General features: G+C 37.3%; 1 protein-coding gene across 3 annotated transcripts in view; it reads left to right on the forward strand.

The window, feature by feature from the left end:
* Positions 1-17781, forward strand: part of Myo1d (myosin ID) — a 340584-nt gene that overhangs the window by 208269 nt on the left and 114534 nt on the right. For all 3 annotated transcript variants that reach the window (XM_063249624.1, XM_063249625.1, XM_003469616.5), the window contains exon 20: positions 3237-3350. In XM_063249624.1, the coding sequence (XP_063105694.1) occupies positions 3237-3350 (114 nt within the window). The remainder of the gene's footprint in view (positions 1-3236; positions 3351-17781) is intronic.

The following is a 17781-nucleotide window of genomic DNA, read 5'->3' on the forward strand; positions in this document are numbered from 1 at the left end:
AGGCCACATCTTCCATTAGCCACAGTTATAAACTGTATTCTAAGATGAGAGACAAATAGCTCCTCTCACCTGTGCTGTGTTCCCCCTGGTCTGACTCTCCAGGGAGGCTTTATCTCTGACCCACGGTGGTGCTGACTAAACCTATAAGCAGATCACTTGAAGTACTGTATTTAGGGGAAAACGGGAGGGGTTTGTTTTGTTTTGTTTTGTTTTTGAAAGATTGAGTTTTTAGCTTCGGTTAGAAGATGATGAAACATCTAATATTGAGTCTATGATTCAGTTTTTCTATCACTTTATGAATTTAAGTGGAGGAAAAATGGTGTTCCTATACCATAATTATATTAAGTCCTTAGATTTATACATACATATATATATGTAGAATTTTCCCTTTACCTTGGTTTACATAGTTAAGTTATGCAGTTTAAAAGTTTTTTGTTATGTGACATCCTTAACACTCACCTGATTCTTTTTAAGATTGATTTGAGTTGCTGGAACAGAAAGTAGGCTTGTGGCACGTTCTTTTTAGAAATTACATTTTCAAAAAAATACATTTTCTATATATAAAAGAACATAGTATTCCTAAACAAAGCTTCTGAATAATTGCTGCTTTAGGATATTTCTGTTGGTGGTGCTTTTTAGATTAATTCTTGGACATATCCCTTTTTTTTGTTTGTTTGGTTTTGGTTTTTGGTTTTTGTTTCTTTTTTTTTTTTTTTTTTTTTTTTTTGGTACCAGGGATTGAACTCACAACCTCACACTTGCCAGGCAGGCACTATGCTGCTGACCTGTATATCTGGCAATACCCTTTAAAAAGATATGTGGCCTTTTTCATTTTGATTCTGGAATGACCAGGTAAAAGTATGCAATTAGGGATTTTTGAAGGGTATTGTTTGGTTTTTTGTTTTCATTTTGATTTGTTGAGGAAGTTTTGTTTGTTGTATTGCCCTGTTTTGTTTTGTGTTGTCCTGTGTTGTTTTGTTTTGTTTTGTTTTGTTTTTGAGATACGGTATAGCCTAGACTGGCCTTAAACCCTGTGCCTATCCTCCTGCTTCAGCCTCTCAAGCACTGAGATTACAAACATGTGCCACCATGCCCAGCTGCCACTAGTTGTTTTAATCACACCTTTTTGTACCACAGTCTTGTCTCTCTCAAATGTGATTGCAGAATATATGGGGCATTACTTTTGCTTAGTTTTCAAGTTCTTTTTTAGATGTTCTGTATTCTACAAAGCTAGGATAGGTAATAGTCTCAGGTAAATGATGATTAGTGCTCTCTAACATGGGTTTCACAGAACCAGTATTTGGTTGACTATTAATAGTAGAAAAAGGTTTCCATAAATTCAATGGAAATTGGAAATGGTGGAATTCTCAGAGCATTTAATATATTCCTGGGTTATGAATGTCCTACGAATTGCGGTTTGCAGTGTTTCTCAAACAGACTGGGCCATGGAAGCCTTTCTTTCAAAAAATTCCACATAAAGCTGGTGTGGTCCAAAACAACGTAGAACAATGCCAGGAGGGAAATTCTGTGTTCACCTTGTTTCAAGTCTTCGGAGAAAGATTAGTCATCAGTTACAGCAAAAATGGATGCTATGAAATGCATTTATCAAGGGCAGTAATTACACACCATACAGACTCTATTTTATTCTTAATTACAGGGGTCACTTTTGTTGAGTTAACTAAAAAATATACTCTAGTTACGTTAAATGCTAAAAGTACAGACTGATTTCTAAAACTGAAAGGCAAAAGGAAAAAATTTTAATAAAATTCAAACTCGAATTTGAGTTTTAGTTTCCTCTACCCTCCCTCATAGCAATGTACCTGCTACATCCCATCCTCCTATACTAATTTAATTAGCTAAATATCTTACTGAAGCCAGCGTTTTCAAATCAACCTCTAACTTCTTTGCATCTTGGAAATGAGAACTTGAGGGAAGGGATAGGCGATATATATCACAGCTAAGTCTTCTCTTCCAGTTATGGGAGGGCTTTTGGTTGTATCATTTCGTTAGCTTTCTTTTTCCTTTTAGGCACTGAGAAACATGGCATTGCAGTGATTGAAAATTTTTTAGTGCTTGGTACCTTGATTAAAATACACAGTACCAGGCTGGAGATATAGTTTAAGCAACATAAGCACCTGCCTGGCATGCACAAGGACCTGAGTTCAGTTCCTGGTACAAAAATTAAAATAAAATAAAATAAAATATACAGTACCTCAGTCTGCCAGACATAATGATGCATTCCTGTAATCCCAGCACTCATAAGCCTGAATTAGAAAGATGGAAATGAATTTGAGGCCAGCCAGGGAGTATGGTAAATTCAAAACCAGTCCAAACCGCACAACAAGGCCCTGTCTAAAACAACCAAACAAAATAGTAAAATAAAATATTACTTAATGGATGGAAACATCCTAATGAATAAGTAGCTAACTACTTATATAATATCCTATGTTTAAATCTGTCTCTTAGGAAAAGATTTATCTGCAAATAGGAACATTCTTCAAATGGGTATTCTCTGACCCTGTCTCTAACAAAGTGGCTTTCTAAAAAAATCACACATATAAGAGGTGATCAAAAAGTACAGTGATTCTTTTCCTTATCATAATAAAAAACACAGTGCCACGAATAATGGAGTAAGTCTTTCTGAAGAGAACTGAGTATTTTGAGGGATGATTAATAGAAATGGATATGTGCACGTGTATTTTCTCCAAATCTCATTGTCTAGTTTTATTTTCTGTATAGTATGTGATTATCTTTACTTATTAGTTGTTTATTTGTCTCACCTATACATCCTAGTCTCAGCTTCTTATAACCAAGGACTTCATATCTTTGCTTTGTGTGCATGGATTGTCTTCTAATTATTAAATTGTATTAGTTTTTTGTATATCCTAGACACAAGTCCATTATCAGGTAAATGATTCGGAAAATTTGTTTCCTATTGTGTGGGTGTCTTTTACTTTCTTGATGGTGTCTGGGCTTTACCTTTTATTTGTGTGTGTGTGTGTGTGTGTGTGTGTGTCCCTGTTAAACTATAAAATTTCAGTTGTTAAATTCCTTACATCCAGAGACAGTTACTTCTTTGAGATCTCAGTTGCCTCCCAGAGAATGGCCTTACATGGTACCTATGTATTATAGAATTTGTCTCCAGAATCAGCTACTTCCAGCCTCCAGATGTTTCCAGATGACTACTTGATTTCATTCTTGTTGAGATGCTGTATTTCATTTTTTTTTCCTTATAGGTGAATCGATTTAGTAAGGTGGAAGACCGAGCAATTTTTGTCACTGATCGTCACCTGTATAAAATGGATCCCACTAAACAGTACAAGGTGATGAAGACTATCCCCCTGTACAATGTGAGTACTCTGTGCTTCTCTCCCTAAGGAAGACTCTTAACCTGGTGGTCATGGGCCAGTAATGGGCCAGGAGACTGACCACAAGAATCTCTGGGTCTTTCAAGAACCCACTCGCTCATGACATTGTACGCCAATCTTGTATTTGGTACGGAAGTACAGTCTCTTACCAGGAGGATCCAAAGTTTCTAATAGATTAATGAAAACATTTTTAAAAAACAACTACAGATTCTATGTGATCTATATTCTTAATAATATTTACTGTTTAAATGTGCTATCTTATAGCATGTTTTCCTGTTTATTTTCATAAGATTTGGTTTTTATGGAAATGGAATCAAATAGAAAAACAACATAGATTTTTTTTGTGAAAATATTACTGATCTTTTAAATTTAAAATGTGTGTGTCTTCCAGTTCTCATCAAAGTATTTTTCTCATATTTATTACTGGTGTGATCTGCAATCTAAATCTACCCTATTGTTGACTCTATCCTTAAGATTTTCAAATTCTGTAACTTTTATTTGAAATGTGATATGTGGTATCTCCTTTAATCTCAATATGAAATTTTTTTCTGTTTAACTGTATCTACTTTATACGTGACTGCTATTCTGATTCTTTAGAAAGATCCTACTGGACTACTAGATCTTTTCATTTATTTCAGGAGGTCTTCTCTATTCTTAAAGAAAGAAGTCTGTCTGACACTAGGATCTGTAAGGGGCAGTATTTACATTATTGTAAATCTTGCAGTTGCTACAAAAAGGAATAGGAAACATTGTTTCATAGTTGGCTTTTGTTACATCTCAGAGGTCCTTTTGGTTGTAAGAAACAGACAGCAGACTATTCCTGGCTGTGCAGGGTGGTTTAGATTACCCACATTATGACACTGGGGTTTGTCCTAACTATTCCATTCCCTCACCCCCAGTCCCTCCACATACATAAGCCTTTCCACTTTTACAGAAAAGCCAGTAGATTGCAGCTACAAATAAAATGGTATTGCAAGACACTTTAGACTGTACTTAGTATTCTTAGAAAAGATTTGTTCATTGTGTATACAAGTCACAGTTTAAACCTAGTAACCCTGCAATTTTACAGTTGGAGATGAAAGAAATGAGGAAGAAAATCAGATTTTGTCAAAATCTACTGAGCTGTGGAACCAAAGGAACATAAGTTGTGGTGCATGTTCTATGTGTTTTCTTTCAACTAAGGGAGATCCATCAGGCACAAGCTAGTTAAATAAATAAATAACTCTTTGAGGTTATTTTCCCAGTCTTCCTTTTTCATGTTGATTGCTTTATATTTATAATGCTGTTTTCAACCATCATCATCACTAGTGATATTAATATTGTATGGTATTAATAATATCACAAAAATTAACAGTATCTAACTACCATAGTAACTGTGCACACCACATGGGTAGAAATGAACTTTTGAAGATGTTCTGTTGGACTCTTGTCTCTCTGTGTTCCAGCACCATTTTTATACACCAGCCTAATTTCCAGCAGCCAGCGTTTTTGTTAAAATGCTGTCATCAGCCAGGCATGGTGAATATCTGTAATCCCAGCACTCTGAGAGGTTGAGGCAGGAAGATTTCAAGTTTGAGCCCTGCCAGTCAACACAGAGACTATCAAGCTCCTGCTTCAAAGTATAAAAGGGCTTGGAATGTAGCTTAGTGCAAAATTTCTTGGTTCAATCCTCAGTACCTCCCCAAAAAAGGTGCTGCCAAGCAGACTCCATCCTGCACTCACTCCCAGAAGGCTGAAAGGCCCTAGCCATGAGTGAGTCATGGGCATGGGTATAGATGTCCAGCTCCATCTCTTGAGTGGCCAAGATGATTCCCCAGTGTTTCCACACAGGAGGCAGCTGCAGTTGGCCTACCATAGCTGCCTCCCATCTCCCTTTCCAGTGCCCCTGCATCTCCAGATTAGCTGTGCACATTCATTAGCCTTGGCCGTAGAGCCCACCTCTGGGAGGAGCTGACTTCCAAAGAGTCTGTCTTTCAGGACAGGGCAGGTCAGATGGAAAGGAGACTTCCACTATGTTAAGTCTAAAACAAATAATAGAAAAACAGTCTGAGGACAGGGACGTAGGTATTTGTTTTTTATTTTTTGTGCTCTTCTGTATGGTTTAAATATTCTGAAATTATAAACAAACTTTAAGAAAAGTAACCTTTGTTTTAAGGAGATGATAACAAATTTGAAAACAAATTGAACTATGTTGACTTCTGCATAACTTAAAAGAAGATATTCCATAAATAATCAGAAGTCTAATACTACAGACTGGGAAAAAATTTAGCACTGAGGATTAAAATTTAAGAGCAGATCAATATACAGTTGGAAGTGGAAATTATGAATCTAGAGGGAAAATAAGGGAGGATTATTCAAGAACATCCACAGTTAAGTGTGGGGATAGGAATCTCTGAAGGAAATGGAATAAAAAGTAAATCTCTTTATAGTCTTCTTTTTCATATCTCTCTTAGTGTGCTAAATGAGGTCTAATTTTCCTTCAAATCCATAAGGTTATGAGTTATTCTAGGAAAGAAAGGAGCTATGGGAACACTGTGTTTAGAGCCAGATTGGACCATTTTCAGAAATAAGAGTTGCCAATTAAAAAAAATACAGCTAAGAGATCTCCAGCTCTCTCTTCTCTTTCCCCCTTCTGTGTAGCTTTTTTCCTGCTTTAGCTTTAGCTGAGCTTTGTGGCACTAAAGAACAGACTGCACATATTATCCTCAGTAATGCTGTGTTTGTAATAAGAATGTGTGTGACAGTAAGGGAGAGCAATCTCAGGGAAACCCAACAAGTGCTGCTGTCTAATGCAGATCCAAGGGGCCTGCAGCCCTCAGCAACATGAGTGCTGGACAGTGACACTTCTGCCTCCCTTTCACTCTTGACAGTCACCTCTTTCTTGCCAGACATTGTGGGTCAGCCCTAGGCCCAGGTCAGAAGCAGCCACCCCAACAAGTTATTTGCATTTCATCCTGCAGTAACATATTGTGCAGCCTTCTCAGATGAGGCCTCTCCATAGCAACCGAGTCTGCGTGATCTCCGTACTTTGTTCCTTGTCAAACACTTGCAAATCTATGCATAGCCTTTCCTGATTTTTTTCTGGTATGACTTGGATAATTCCTATCATTCATTTTGGGCACAATTGAGCTCTTCCTTTCCCCCACCCCCTATGCTGAGGACCCAGGACCGTGGGCTTTCCAAGCAAGTGCTCTACTACTGAGCTACACAACACCCCCACACACACACCAGCTTTTTTGTACTGGGAATCAAACTCAAGACCTTGTACTTGCCAGGCAGGCACTGTGCCAGTGAGCTATATCCCTGGCCCTCCCAGCCCTTTTTTACTTTGCAACAGAGTCTTACTGAGTTGCCCACGCTGGGCTTGAATTTGTAATCTTCTGCTGTAGCCTCCATGTGTACCACTGCACCTGGTTTTTTACTGTTTTTTACTGTTGTCCCATGGTACATCGGGACCTTGGAGGCAAGCCATGATGAATATTAGGGTGTGCTGTTAGGTTTTCCCTGGAAGAGAAGTGTTTCCCATATTAGGTTTTCCCTGGAAGAGAAGCACTTTCCATATTTCAGCTTCATTCTGTTGCCAGGATACCAGTCTTTGTCAAGCAGGTCCTAAAATTTTGTTCTGTTTCCTTGACTGACTCCAGCCAGGCAATATAGGACTAATGTTTATTGCTTTCCTAATGTACCATAAAAATACCCACCTAATCCCTCTATACTCTGTCTCCCTAACTCAGAGCTTATCTAAGTCAGCAGTAGCTAAGGGCCTCAGTGCTCAGCTCTGGTGGACATATTGGCTGTCCCCCGACAGGTCACCAGCAGAGGATAAATAAGTGCTTGAGGCTTACAAATAGTGGGCTTCTGACTGGCCCTGCTGAGGAAGAGCAAGCTTTTACTCCTCCCAGAGATGCCACCACTGAACTGCATGCTCTCTGACAGTTATTCCTGGTGTTCATTTCTCTCTGCTAGATCTGGAGTCACAATGAAGGAATTTAAAGGACTTAAACAGAAGGGGAGAGTATTACATTACAATGTTTAGAGAATCAGCTTCATTTGATATTTTAGGCAGCCATATACCATTGTCTAATCACCCACTCAATAACCTAAGCCATTCAGTTCAAATAATTACTGAGTATTCACTGTATGCCAGCCGAGAGGTAGTCAGAACACCAAAATATCGAAACAGCCACAGTTCTTCCTTCATGTAATTTATATTACAGTGGATAAAAATGTATGTATGTATGTGTATATGTACATATGTATGCATATTCAGGTGTAACATGTAGTCCATAGAAGCTGTGAGGAAAAAGGTAAAATCAGGAAAGGAAATAGGGAATGTGAGAGTTATTATAATTTTAAATGTGGTGGCCAGGCCTCCCTGAGAAGTTGACATTTAAGCAAAAGCTTAAAAGAGTTAAGGAATGAATCCCTATGTTTTCTTGATAGAAAAGCATTTTAGGCAGAAGAACAGCATCTGTTTCCTTGAGCAGAGGAAGAAGCTTTCCCAAGGCTGGAGATGCTCAGTAGCTTGATTTATGTAAACCTTCAAGCTGTTTACTTGAAATGTGTGTACTCTAGCATGTACATGTCACACCTCAATTAAAAGGGCAGGAGGAGGAAAAAGGAGACAGGAAGCTGCTGATGAAAAGGAATGTCCGTCAAAGAGGAAAGTAGACAAGATAAGTGATCATTCAAGCCTGGAGGAGGTCTCCACACATCTGAAGACAGTGAAGCCAGCCATGCACTGTAAGGAGCTAGTGTGGTAATGTTGGTTCCACAGCTTGTCTAAAGAAGACATTACCGCGTGGCCCTCGGCTGTCCCTCAAGGGAAAGACGGGCACTAGTGACAGGAGGGTAGGCATGTGATTGAGGGAAGCCAGTCTTCTCTGGTTGTACTGTAGGTGTAATATCCTACTCTCTGCTCCTAATACCGATGATACATGGGGTTTTGTATTGTTTTGGTTTGGGTTTTTGGTTTTTCATTTCTTCTAAGATCAGCTTCACTAGAGGTCTCATACTTTTTATCTATTTTGTTATCTTCTCTTTCACCTGTGTTTTTATTTCTTTCTCATTCTTTAGGTTGTTCTTTTTCTGACTCTGAAGAGTGGCTGGAGCTGAACTTCATATTATAAATTATGCTAACCTTATTGCTCAAGTTCTAATTATTTTGACATTTCCATTGAGTCCTCTTTATGCTTGAGTTGTTTGGTGTGTATTTTTTAATTATCACATAGGTGCTAATTTACAGTTGTGTATATGTGTGTGTGTGTTATATGTCCATTTTCCATGGGGGAGAAACCACCTTTTCCCCAGTGTCATCAGCATAAGTTGAGTGTCTTTATGTCTCTTTCTAGTTGCTCTACTGTGCTCTGTGGGTCTGCTGGCTATCTTTGTGCCAATTCTGTTTTAAGTACTATCAGACAAGATTTTATGAACTCTAAAATTACAGTAAATCTCCAGGTCCTTTCCTTTCAAATTTAAGCCCTGTAACCTTCACACAGCTTCATTCACCACCTCATATGAAGAGGAGAGCTAGAGATGATACTATAATAGGGAATAAATTTCTGTCTGTCTCTCTGTCTCTCTATCTCTAGCTCTGTCTCTATCTCTATCTCTTTTTCTGTCTTTCATTAAACTCAGTGGCTCATGCTATCACAAATACTAAGTAAGCACTTCTTTGTCACAAACCAAATGGCTTTAGAAGTCGGATACAGAAATAAAGCAAGCAAGCCAGGCGTGATGGCTCACGCCTATAATCCCAGCACTCGGAAGGCTGAGATGGGAGGATTGTGGCGAGTTCAAGACCAGCCTGGGCTACAAAGTGAGCTCAAGGCCAGCCTGAACTGCATAGCAAGACCCCGTCTCAAATTTTTAAAAAATTAAAAAAAAAAAAAAAAAAGAAATAAAGCAAGCACATACCCCATTAGGCAGTAACTACCTCTCCACTCCAGCCAGTGTGACCACGCCTGAGTCTAGTGCACCTAAGCTGTGAATTGGAAAAAGCAAAAGTTTGTATTTTACATAAAGCCTCCTGGCTGTTAAATGTTAAGAGCTAACTTTAAAATGTCATGCAAACCAAAACAAAACATCTCTGTAGGGCATATTCACCCCTGGCCATCAGTTTACTTTTATTAAAAGAGATGTTTGTCACATGTTATTTGAAATGAGCTATAACCAGACTTCTTGGCCTCCTCCATGCCCTAACACTTTAAAATTAGTGTTATACTTATTCTGGAGTTGTGTCACAGAGGTCAACACTAACCATTTTTCACATATAGAGCTATGACAGAATTTAGGCTTCAGAATGCATTTTCCTTTTCAGTTAGCAAGAAGAGAAAAGAATATAAAGGAAAATCTTTGATATGAGTATCTTTCTGATGTGAAATCATTCCATTCCCTCTAGAGTTTACTGCTAATTCTAATCCTCTTTGAATTTCGAAAATTTTCAAATTTACATAGAAATTGAAACAATGGTATAATCAACTATGTGCCCACCTAGATTCAATGTGTTTACTTTTTACCATGTTTATTTTATTTCTCTCATGGCACTTCACCTCTGAAATACTCATGTGTGTAGCTCCCAAGAAAAAGAAGTCTCCTTCATAACCACAATACTGTGAGCAGGGTACTGAGGTGCTGTATTCTTCCCAGAGACTCTTTCTAATCTCTTGTCCCAAACAAAGACTTGGGCAGGAAGTAGAGAGTGGAAGTTTACACTTATTAAAGGCAAGAATGGAGAAGTGGTGCTCTGAAAAGAAGTGCTCAGCACACAGAGTAGTCCACTGCAAAAGAAAGATGATAGTGGCCATAGAATCAATGCTCCCATAATACCTCATCTGATGTCAGATCTAGGCCAGACTAGCAGAAACCTTTTTGATCTTGTTCCAGAAAAGTTGAAGATAGCACTGTGATTGGTACCAAGTGCAGGGCTTCTGTGCTTGTCCTGTGTGTCTGTGATTGACAGGTCACACCCACTCACCCAGCTGCTTTGCCATGCCCTAATCCCCTACCTCAATACCGTTGTGGTTGGTTGGTTGCTTGCTTGCTTTTAATGGTTCTGGGTATTAATGACAGGGCCTTTGCACTAATTTACCCTACCCGTACCCCTTTTTTAGTTTTTATTTTGAGATAAGGTTTTGCTAAGTCACCTAGGCAGGGCTCAAACCTGCAATCTTTCTGCCTCAGCTTTCCAGAGTATTGACATTACAGGGTTGGTACCACTACATCCAGCCACAATACCATTTTATATAGCTCAGAAAATTAATGTTTCCACAATAATCAGCTAATGTCCAATACATACTTAAATTTAAATAGTTGTTCGAAGATTGCCATTTAAACGTTTTTTTAAAAAGTAATTTGTTTCACAGTTCACATTTAGTTTTCTAGGAGTGAAATTGTTCCAGGACATGGCATTTGGAATTTATATTTGGAATTGATCTGTTTTGGTACAGAACCATACCTTCACACACATTCCCTCCCTTTTTTTCTCATTATAATGACTTTTAAAATAGTTTTGTTGAGATATAATTTATCATTATATTCCCCCCCAAATCTGTATGTTGAAGTCCCCAGTAGCCACCTCTCCTGGCCCCAGCTCTCTTTAAAATTTTTCTTTGAGACAAGGTCTTGCTAAGTTACCCAGGCTGGCCTCAAGCTTGGAATCCTCCTGTTTCAGCCTCTCAAGTAGCTAGAATTACAGCTGTGTACCATCACACCTGGATGATTTTATACTTTGAGTTATAATCTAATACTGCCTTGTTTTGTAGTTTAGGTGGTTTCAGTTTTGGGAACTGGGGGTCTTTGAGTTGAATCCAGTGCTTTTTAATCATGTCTGTATATGTGGTTGTTTTTCTTTGCGTGTTGAGTACGTCTTTCTGATGTTACAAGATGCCCCCAGATTCATATGTTTCCTGCTTGAACTCTAAAATCAGCCATTTCTTCTCTCAAAACCAAGGTTCCTTTTGATGGGAAATCAGTTGATGGGCATTTGGGCTATTTCCAAGATTTAACTGTGCCACTATAAACATGGGTATGCATGTATTGCTGTGCTATGTCACTATAATTCCTTCAGGAAGATCCCAACAAGGGGAATAGCTGAGTCAAATGGAACCTCTAGTTTTAGTTTTCTGAGTAATCTCCACATAGATTTCCACAGTGGTTGCACCAGTCTACACTCCCAACAATGGAAAAGGGCTCTTTTCCCCACAGCAGCATTTGTTATTGGTTGATTTCTTGGTAACAGCCATTCTTTCTGGAGTGAGATGGAATCTCAACATTATTTTAATTTGCATCTTTCAAATGACCAATGACACTGAACATATTTTCATATATTATTTGCCATTTCTATTTATTCATCTGAAAAATGTATTCATTTCAGATGCCCATTTTTGGATTGACTCTTTAAATTGGGGAGTGTCTTTTTTTAAAATTCTTTATATATTCTAGATATTAGTCATTTGTCTGAGAACAGCTGGCAAAAATTTTTTCCCACACTGTGAATTGTCTCTTCGCTCTGTTGGTGGTTTCTTTTGCTGTACAAAAGCTTTTTAAGGTCTTTGCCTACACGAATGTCTTCAAGAGCTCTGCCTGTTATATCTTCCAGCACATTTAGTGTTTCTGTTTTAATATTTAGATCTTTGATCCATTTTGATTTTAGTTTCGTATGTAGTAAAAGATGTGAGTCTAGTTTTAATCTTCATTATGTGGCAAGCCAGTTTTTCCAGCACTACTTATTAAAGAAGGTGTCTTTTCTTTCAGTGAAGGTGTTTGGATCTGTTTTCAAAGATAAGTTGACTGAGTGTCTTTGAAGTTGTTTCTGCATCTTCTGATCTGTCCCACTGATCTTTGGGTCTGTTTCCTTGCCAGTACCATACTGTTTTATACTTTGTAGTATAATTTCAACTCAGGGATTGTGATGCCCCTTGCTTTGCCTTTGCTTTTGTAGGTCTCTTCTGGTTCCAAATGAATTTTAGGATTGTTTTTTTCTAGTTCTGTGAGACATGCTGTTGGTATTTTGATCAGGATTACTTTAAATCTGTGTAACAATTTTGAAAAGTGTAGCCATTTTCACTATATTGGTTCTTCCTACCAAAGAACAAGGGATGCTTTTCCATTTCTGATATTCTCTTCAATCTATTTTTCAGTGTACTGTAGTTTTCAATGTAAAAGTCTTACTTCATTACATTGATTTTTAAGTAATTTTTTAATGACGTTATAACGGGTGTTATTTCCCTAACTTGTCTCTCAATAAGTTTGCTATTTGTGTACAGGAATGCTATTGATTTTTGAATGTTAACTGTGTATCCAGCTACACTACTAAATTTGGTAAGTAAATCTAGAAGTGTTTTGGTAGAGCTTTTGGGGTCTTCTACGTAGAGTATCTGTCATCTGCAGATAGTGGTAATTTGAGTTCTTCCTTTCTTACCCTTGTTCCTTTTATTTTTATTATGTAATTACACTGGCTAATGTTTCTAGTATTGCATTGAATAGGAGTGGTGATAGTGAATATCCTTGTCTTGTTCCTAAATTTAGAGTAAAAGCTTTCAGTTTGGGGACATTTATATGATGTTGACTGTTGGTTTGTCATAGATGGCTTTTATCAGAATAAGAAAAAGATCATCTATTCCAATTTTCCATAAGGTTTTATTGTGAATAGGTGTTGGACTTTGTCAAATGCTTTTTCTACATCTGTTGAGATACTCATATGGTTTTTGTCCTTGGCTCTGTTAATATGGTGTATTACATTTATTGATTTGCTGTTGTTGAGCCATCCCTACATCCCTGGGATGAGTCCTACTTGATCATAGTGTATAATCTTCTTGATGATTTGCTGCATTCTGTTAGCCAGTATCTTAGTGAGGAATTTTGCATCTACATTCAATAGGAAAAATGGCCTGTTTTGGTTGAACCCTTCCCTGGTTTTGGTATCAGGGTAACGCTTGTTTCCAGGAATGACTTTGGGAGTATTGCTTTCCTTTCAACTTCATTAAAGAGTTTGAGATGTAGCAGCATCAGCTCTTCTAAATTTCTTACAGCAGTCAGCTGTGAATCTGTCAGGGCCTGGCTTTTCTTTGTTAGTAGGTTTTTAATTGTATTTTCAATTTTATTGACTAATATTGGTTTACTTAGAATTTTTATACCTTCTTGATGCAGCTTTTTTGATTCAGATGTATCTAAGAAACTGTCCTTTTCTTCTGTTTTCTATCTTATGAGAAATACAAGTAAATATCAAAGTAGATATTGATAATCTTGATTTCTATAGGATCTTTTGTGATTTCACTCTGTTCATTCCTAATTACATGGATTTGAGTCTTTCCTTTCCTTTGTTTGATAAAAATGGCTAAGAGTTTTCAATTTTATGTAATCTTTCAGTTTCTTTTTTTTTTTTATCGGTACCAGGGATTGAACTCATGACTGCCTGCTTGCTTGCAAGGCAGGTGCTTATGCTGCTGAGCTAAATCCCCAGCCCCATATGTAATCTTTCAAAGACCCAACTCTTCAATTCATTAATTCTGTGTATTGTTTTCTTAGTTTTTCCATCATATTAATTTCTGATCAGATCTTTATAATTTTCTCCCTCATACGAGCTTTGGGATTGACTACTTTTTTAGAAGCTTGAGGTTCAACATTAGGTTGTTTATTTGAGTTCACTCTGCTTTTCTGATATGGGAATTCACTGCTATAAATTTCTGTTGTGGGACTGCTTTCTTTGCAACCCATAAGTTCTGGTATGTTGTACTGGCATTATTGTTTAGTTATAGAGATTGTCTAATTTCTTCTTTAATTTCTCTGGTTGTTCAGGAGGGTGTTATTTAATTTCCCTGTGTTTATAAAGTTATTAAGTTCTTGTGATTTCTTTTGCCATTGATTTCCAATTTCATTGCACTATAGTTTGATAGTAAGCATGTTCTATGAGGTAGCATGTAGTGTGTTTTGGAGAACATTCCGTGTGCAGCTGAGAAGAATGTGTATTCTGATGTGGGATAGGACACTGTGTAGACATATACTAAGTCCATTTGTTCAAAAGTTTGGTTCAGTTCTGATATTTCATTGTTGATTTTTTTGTCTAGTTGATCTGTCTTTTTGTGACAGTAGGATATTGAGGTTCACCATTACAATTGTGTTAGTGTTTATTTGATTTTTCATGTCTGTTAATATTTGATTTGTATAGTTGAGTGTGCAGGGATCTGGTGCACGTATATTTATGATTGTTATTACTTCCTCTTGGATTATTCCCTTTACAAGGATACAGTGACCTTCTTTGTCTCCCTTAATCAGTCTTAGCTTGAGATCCATTTTGTCCCCAGCCTTTGAAAATCACTGATCATTCTATTGCCTCCATAACTGTGCCTTTTCTAGAATATGATAACCAGAGTCATATGGTTTATAACCTTTTCAGATTGACTTCTTTCACATAGAACAAGCATTTAAGGTTTCCCCATGTCTCTCTCTGGCTTAATAGCCATAATTTCTTTTTAAATCAGTGAGTAATATTCCATTGTATAGAGGTTCCATAGTTTGTACACTCACTATTGAAGGAATCTTGATTGCTCCCAATTTGGAGCAATTATGAATAAAGCTACTAAAAATATTTGTATGCAGTTATTTTGTATGGATACAATCTTCAGATCCATCACGTAAATACCTAGAAGTGCAATTGCAATACCTCTTTATAAGACTGTTCAGCTTTGTAAGAACTGCCAGCTGTCTTCCAAAGGACCTGTACCAGTCTACATTCCTGCCATGATGAGAGTTCTGTTGTTTAACATTCTCACAGTATTCGATATTGTGTCTTTTATTTTGATGATTCTAATAGATGTGTATTTGTGCAGTTCATTTTCTATTATCCTAAATTATATAACTCAGAATACACTAGGTCTTAATATTTAATTCCAAGAACATATCTCCATTTTCTGTTTGTGTTTAGGAGGCAAAGACTGATCTTTATGTAAATCAAAGCAAATATATTTAAAAGATAAATTTGGGATCATTTCTTCCCACCTACTATCAAGAATTATCCAATTTGTCATTTAACTATAATTCCAGTCGCTCTTCAAAGGAAAGATAAAAATAGGAAATCATGGTAGCTTTTTGAGAATGTAATTAGTAAACACTGTCCTCACAAGTGGCACGATCAAATGCATGTAAACAGCAATCTGAAAATAAAACATTCAAGTTATAGCTGACCCCTTTAGTAGCCCAGTGGCTTTCTGTGTACAAATACTGCATACTTAGGTTGTAATTTCAGCCAACTGGAATTTGTGTTATGATCACATTAGCATCTTCCCTGTTGAGCCATTCTCTACGCTACATTTGTAAACTGTAATACGGAATTAAAGCATTAGTTCCAATACAGTTGTTGAGAAAGGTTAAAATTTGTACAGGGGAATATGGGGTCAAAATTTGACTGTTTTGTAAAGCTCACAGACTTGTGGTTTGATGTAGAGAACAAAAGCAAAGTATTACTGACATAATTTGTGGTGCTGTGTCTAGAACTTTGATTACAACCTCTTTGAGAATCATCCTTGAGATCAGTATAAGTTGGTGGAAAAGATTGTTCCCTGTAGCTGCTGCGTGTTGCTTGAATAAATTCACCTCTACCGTTCTAGTTCATGTGGCCATTGTTGTCCCCAGCCCAGCACTCATAGAACAGTTGCCAAGACTGAGTTTAATTTGCGTAAACATAAAATCTGCTCACTGCTTTCGAGTGAGATCCAGTAAACTGAAACATTTAACCTGACCTCCGCTGGAATTTTTGTCTTTCTTTTGTTGGTGAGTGTATTAATTTGTCTGATGGATTGATTTGAAGAATGTTTGAATCTCCCCATTAATGTTTTGATGTAGTCCTTTTTATTAGTATAGGGTTTACGGCTAAGGAAGTAACCAATTAATCACACATATCCCTTCTTTCCTTCTGTACAAAACATGAAGCGAACAGGAGAGAGAAAAGAGACAATTATCTGAACTGATGTGCTGGATTTGCAGAGGTAAAATGGATTGTAATTATGCCAAGCCTCATGCTTTATTACCCTATGGGACGTGACTTGCTAGAAGGATATCGTGCTGTTTGGAAGATGTATTGTTCTAGTAATGTGTACAGGGTGAGCCCTTTTGAAATCCATCCGCCTGCCTGCTCTGCTCCCCACCATTTCTAAAGTACCCGCCCCTCCTGGCAGTGTCCTAAGGGAAGGTGTTTCCATGGTAACTTCAACAGAGGCAGTCAGCTGATGTCTGGCACTGCCTGAGCTGTAAGTGCTAGCCTTCTCCCCTCTCTCAGCCTTTTAACTATATTTATTAGTCCTCGTTAATGGAAAGAATATAACCCTGTCATGTCAGACCTGAGTGGCACTCACTTTTATTTATTTATTTGAGTAATAAATTTACCTTCCTAATTAATTCTCAGCAGATCCTGGGAGCTGTATTATTTTGAACATCTTGCATAAACATTTGTATTTCTGTCTGTTACAACAAAGAGAATTGATTAGCAAAACTAGGTATTTGGAAATCCCTGTGCTTGGGCGGGGGGCGGGGATGATGTCTATATTTAAAAGGAATTCAGAAAGACAGATGTTAAAATTTTAATTTTTTATTCTGATGGTTTTGACAATGAAACAATCTTTCTACTCTCCTAATTTTTTAGCATTCAATTTTATCATTAAAATGGAATGAGCCCAGTAGTTTCCAAGTACTTCTTAAAAACATTATACCTAAATCCTGTTTTCTCTCATTTTTTTAATTAATAAAAGAGAAAAAAGTCAGAATTTCAGACCTGCCCTTTTGAATGCTTTCCTGACACTGTTCAGAACTGTTCAGAACTAAATGCCTTCTGTTACACTTGTTAAGAGACTAGTACTTATGCTAAATAGTACTAAGCAAACCAACTTATGTTAGATGTAAGTGCCTTGGGGTGCAAAGTAGAGTGTGTTTTTAGCAATACTAAATTGAATTTTTTTAGTTTTTTTTTTTCTTTTTAGGTTTTATTGTGAATTTCAGCTTTGAAAGATATGTCAAAGTTGAAAATCAGCAATCATTAGGACCAATTTGTGACTCCTTTAAAAAGCTATCTTGTTATAAACACAAAGCCTTTTAAAGAACTATAGTATAAAAAAACAAGCACAAGCAAGGTGTAGTGTTGCATATCTGTAACCTCTTCCCCTGGGGAGGTTGAGGCAGAAGAATAGCAAGTTCGAGGCCAGCCTGTACCACTTAGCAGTTGCTTCAGAAAATACAATAGAAAGGCCTAGGGATATAGCTCAGTTATAATTTGCCTAGAATGTGTGAGGTCTTGAACTGCAAAAAGACAAATAAGTACAATACCACCTTATTTATCCTGGAGACCAGATTGCCAGAAGCAAGATCCTTTTAAAGCAAAGCCCTAAACAGAGACATGTATATGTGAACACATATCTCCAATGCA

The sequence above is a fragment of the Cavia porcellus genome, unplaced genomic scaffold (assembly GCF_034190915.1).
Source record: "Cavia porcellus strain 051 isolate PalLab524CR breed Dunkin Hartley unplaced genomic scaffold, mCavPor4.1 scaffold_6, whole genome shotgun sequence".
Taxonomy (NCBI): Eukaryota; Metazoa; Chordata; class Mammalia; order Rodentia; family Caviidae; genus Cavia; species Cavia porcellus.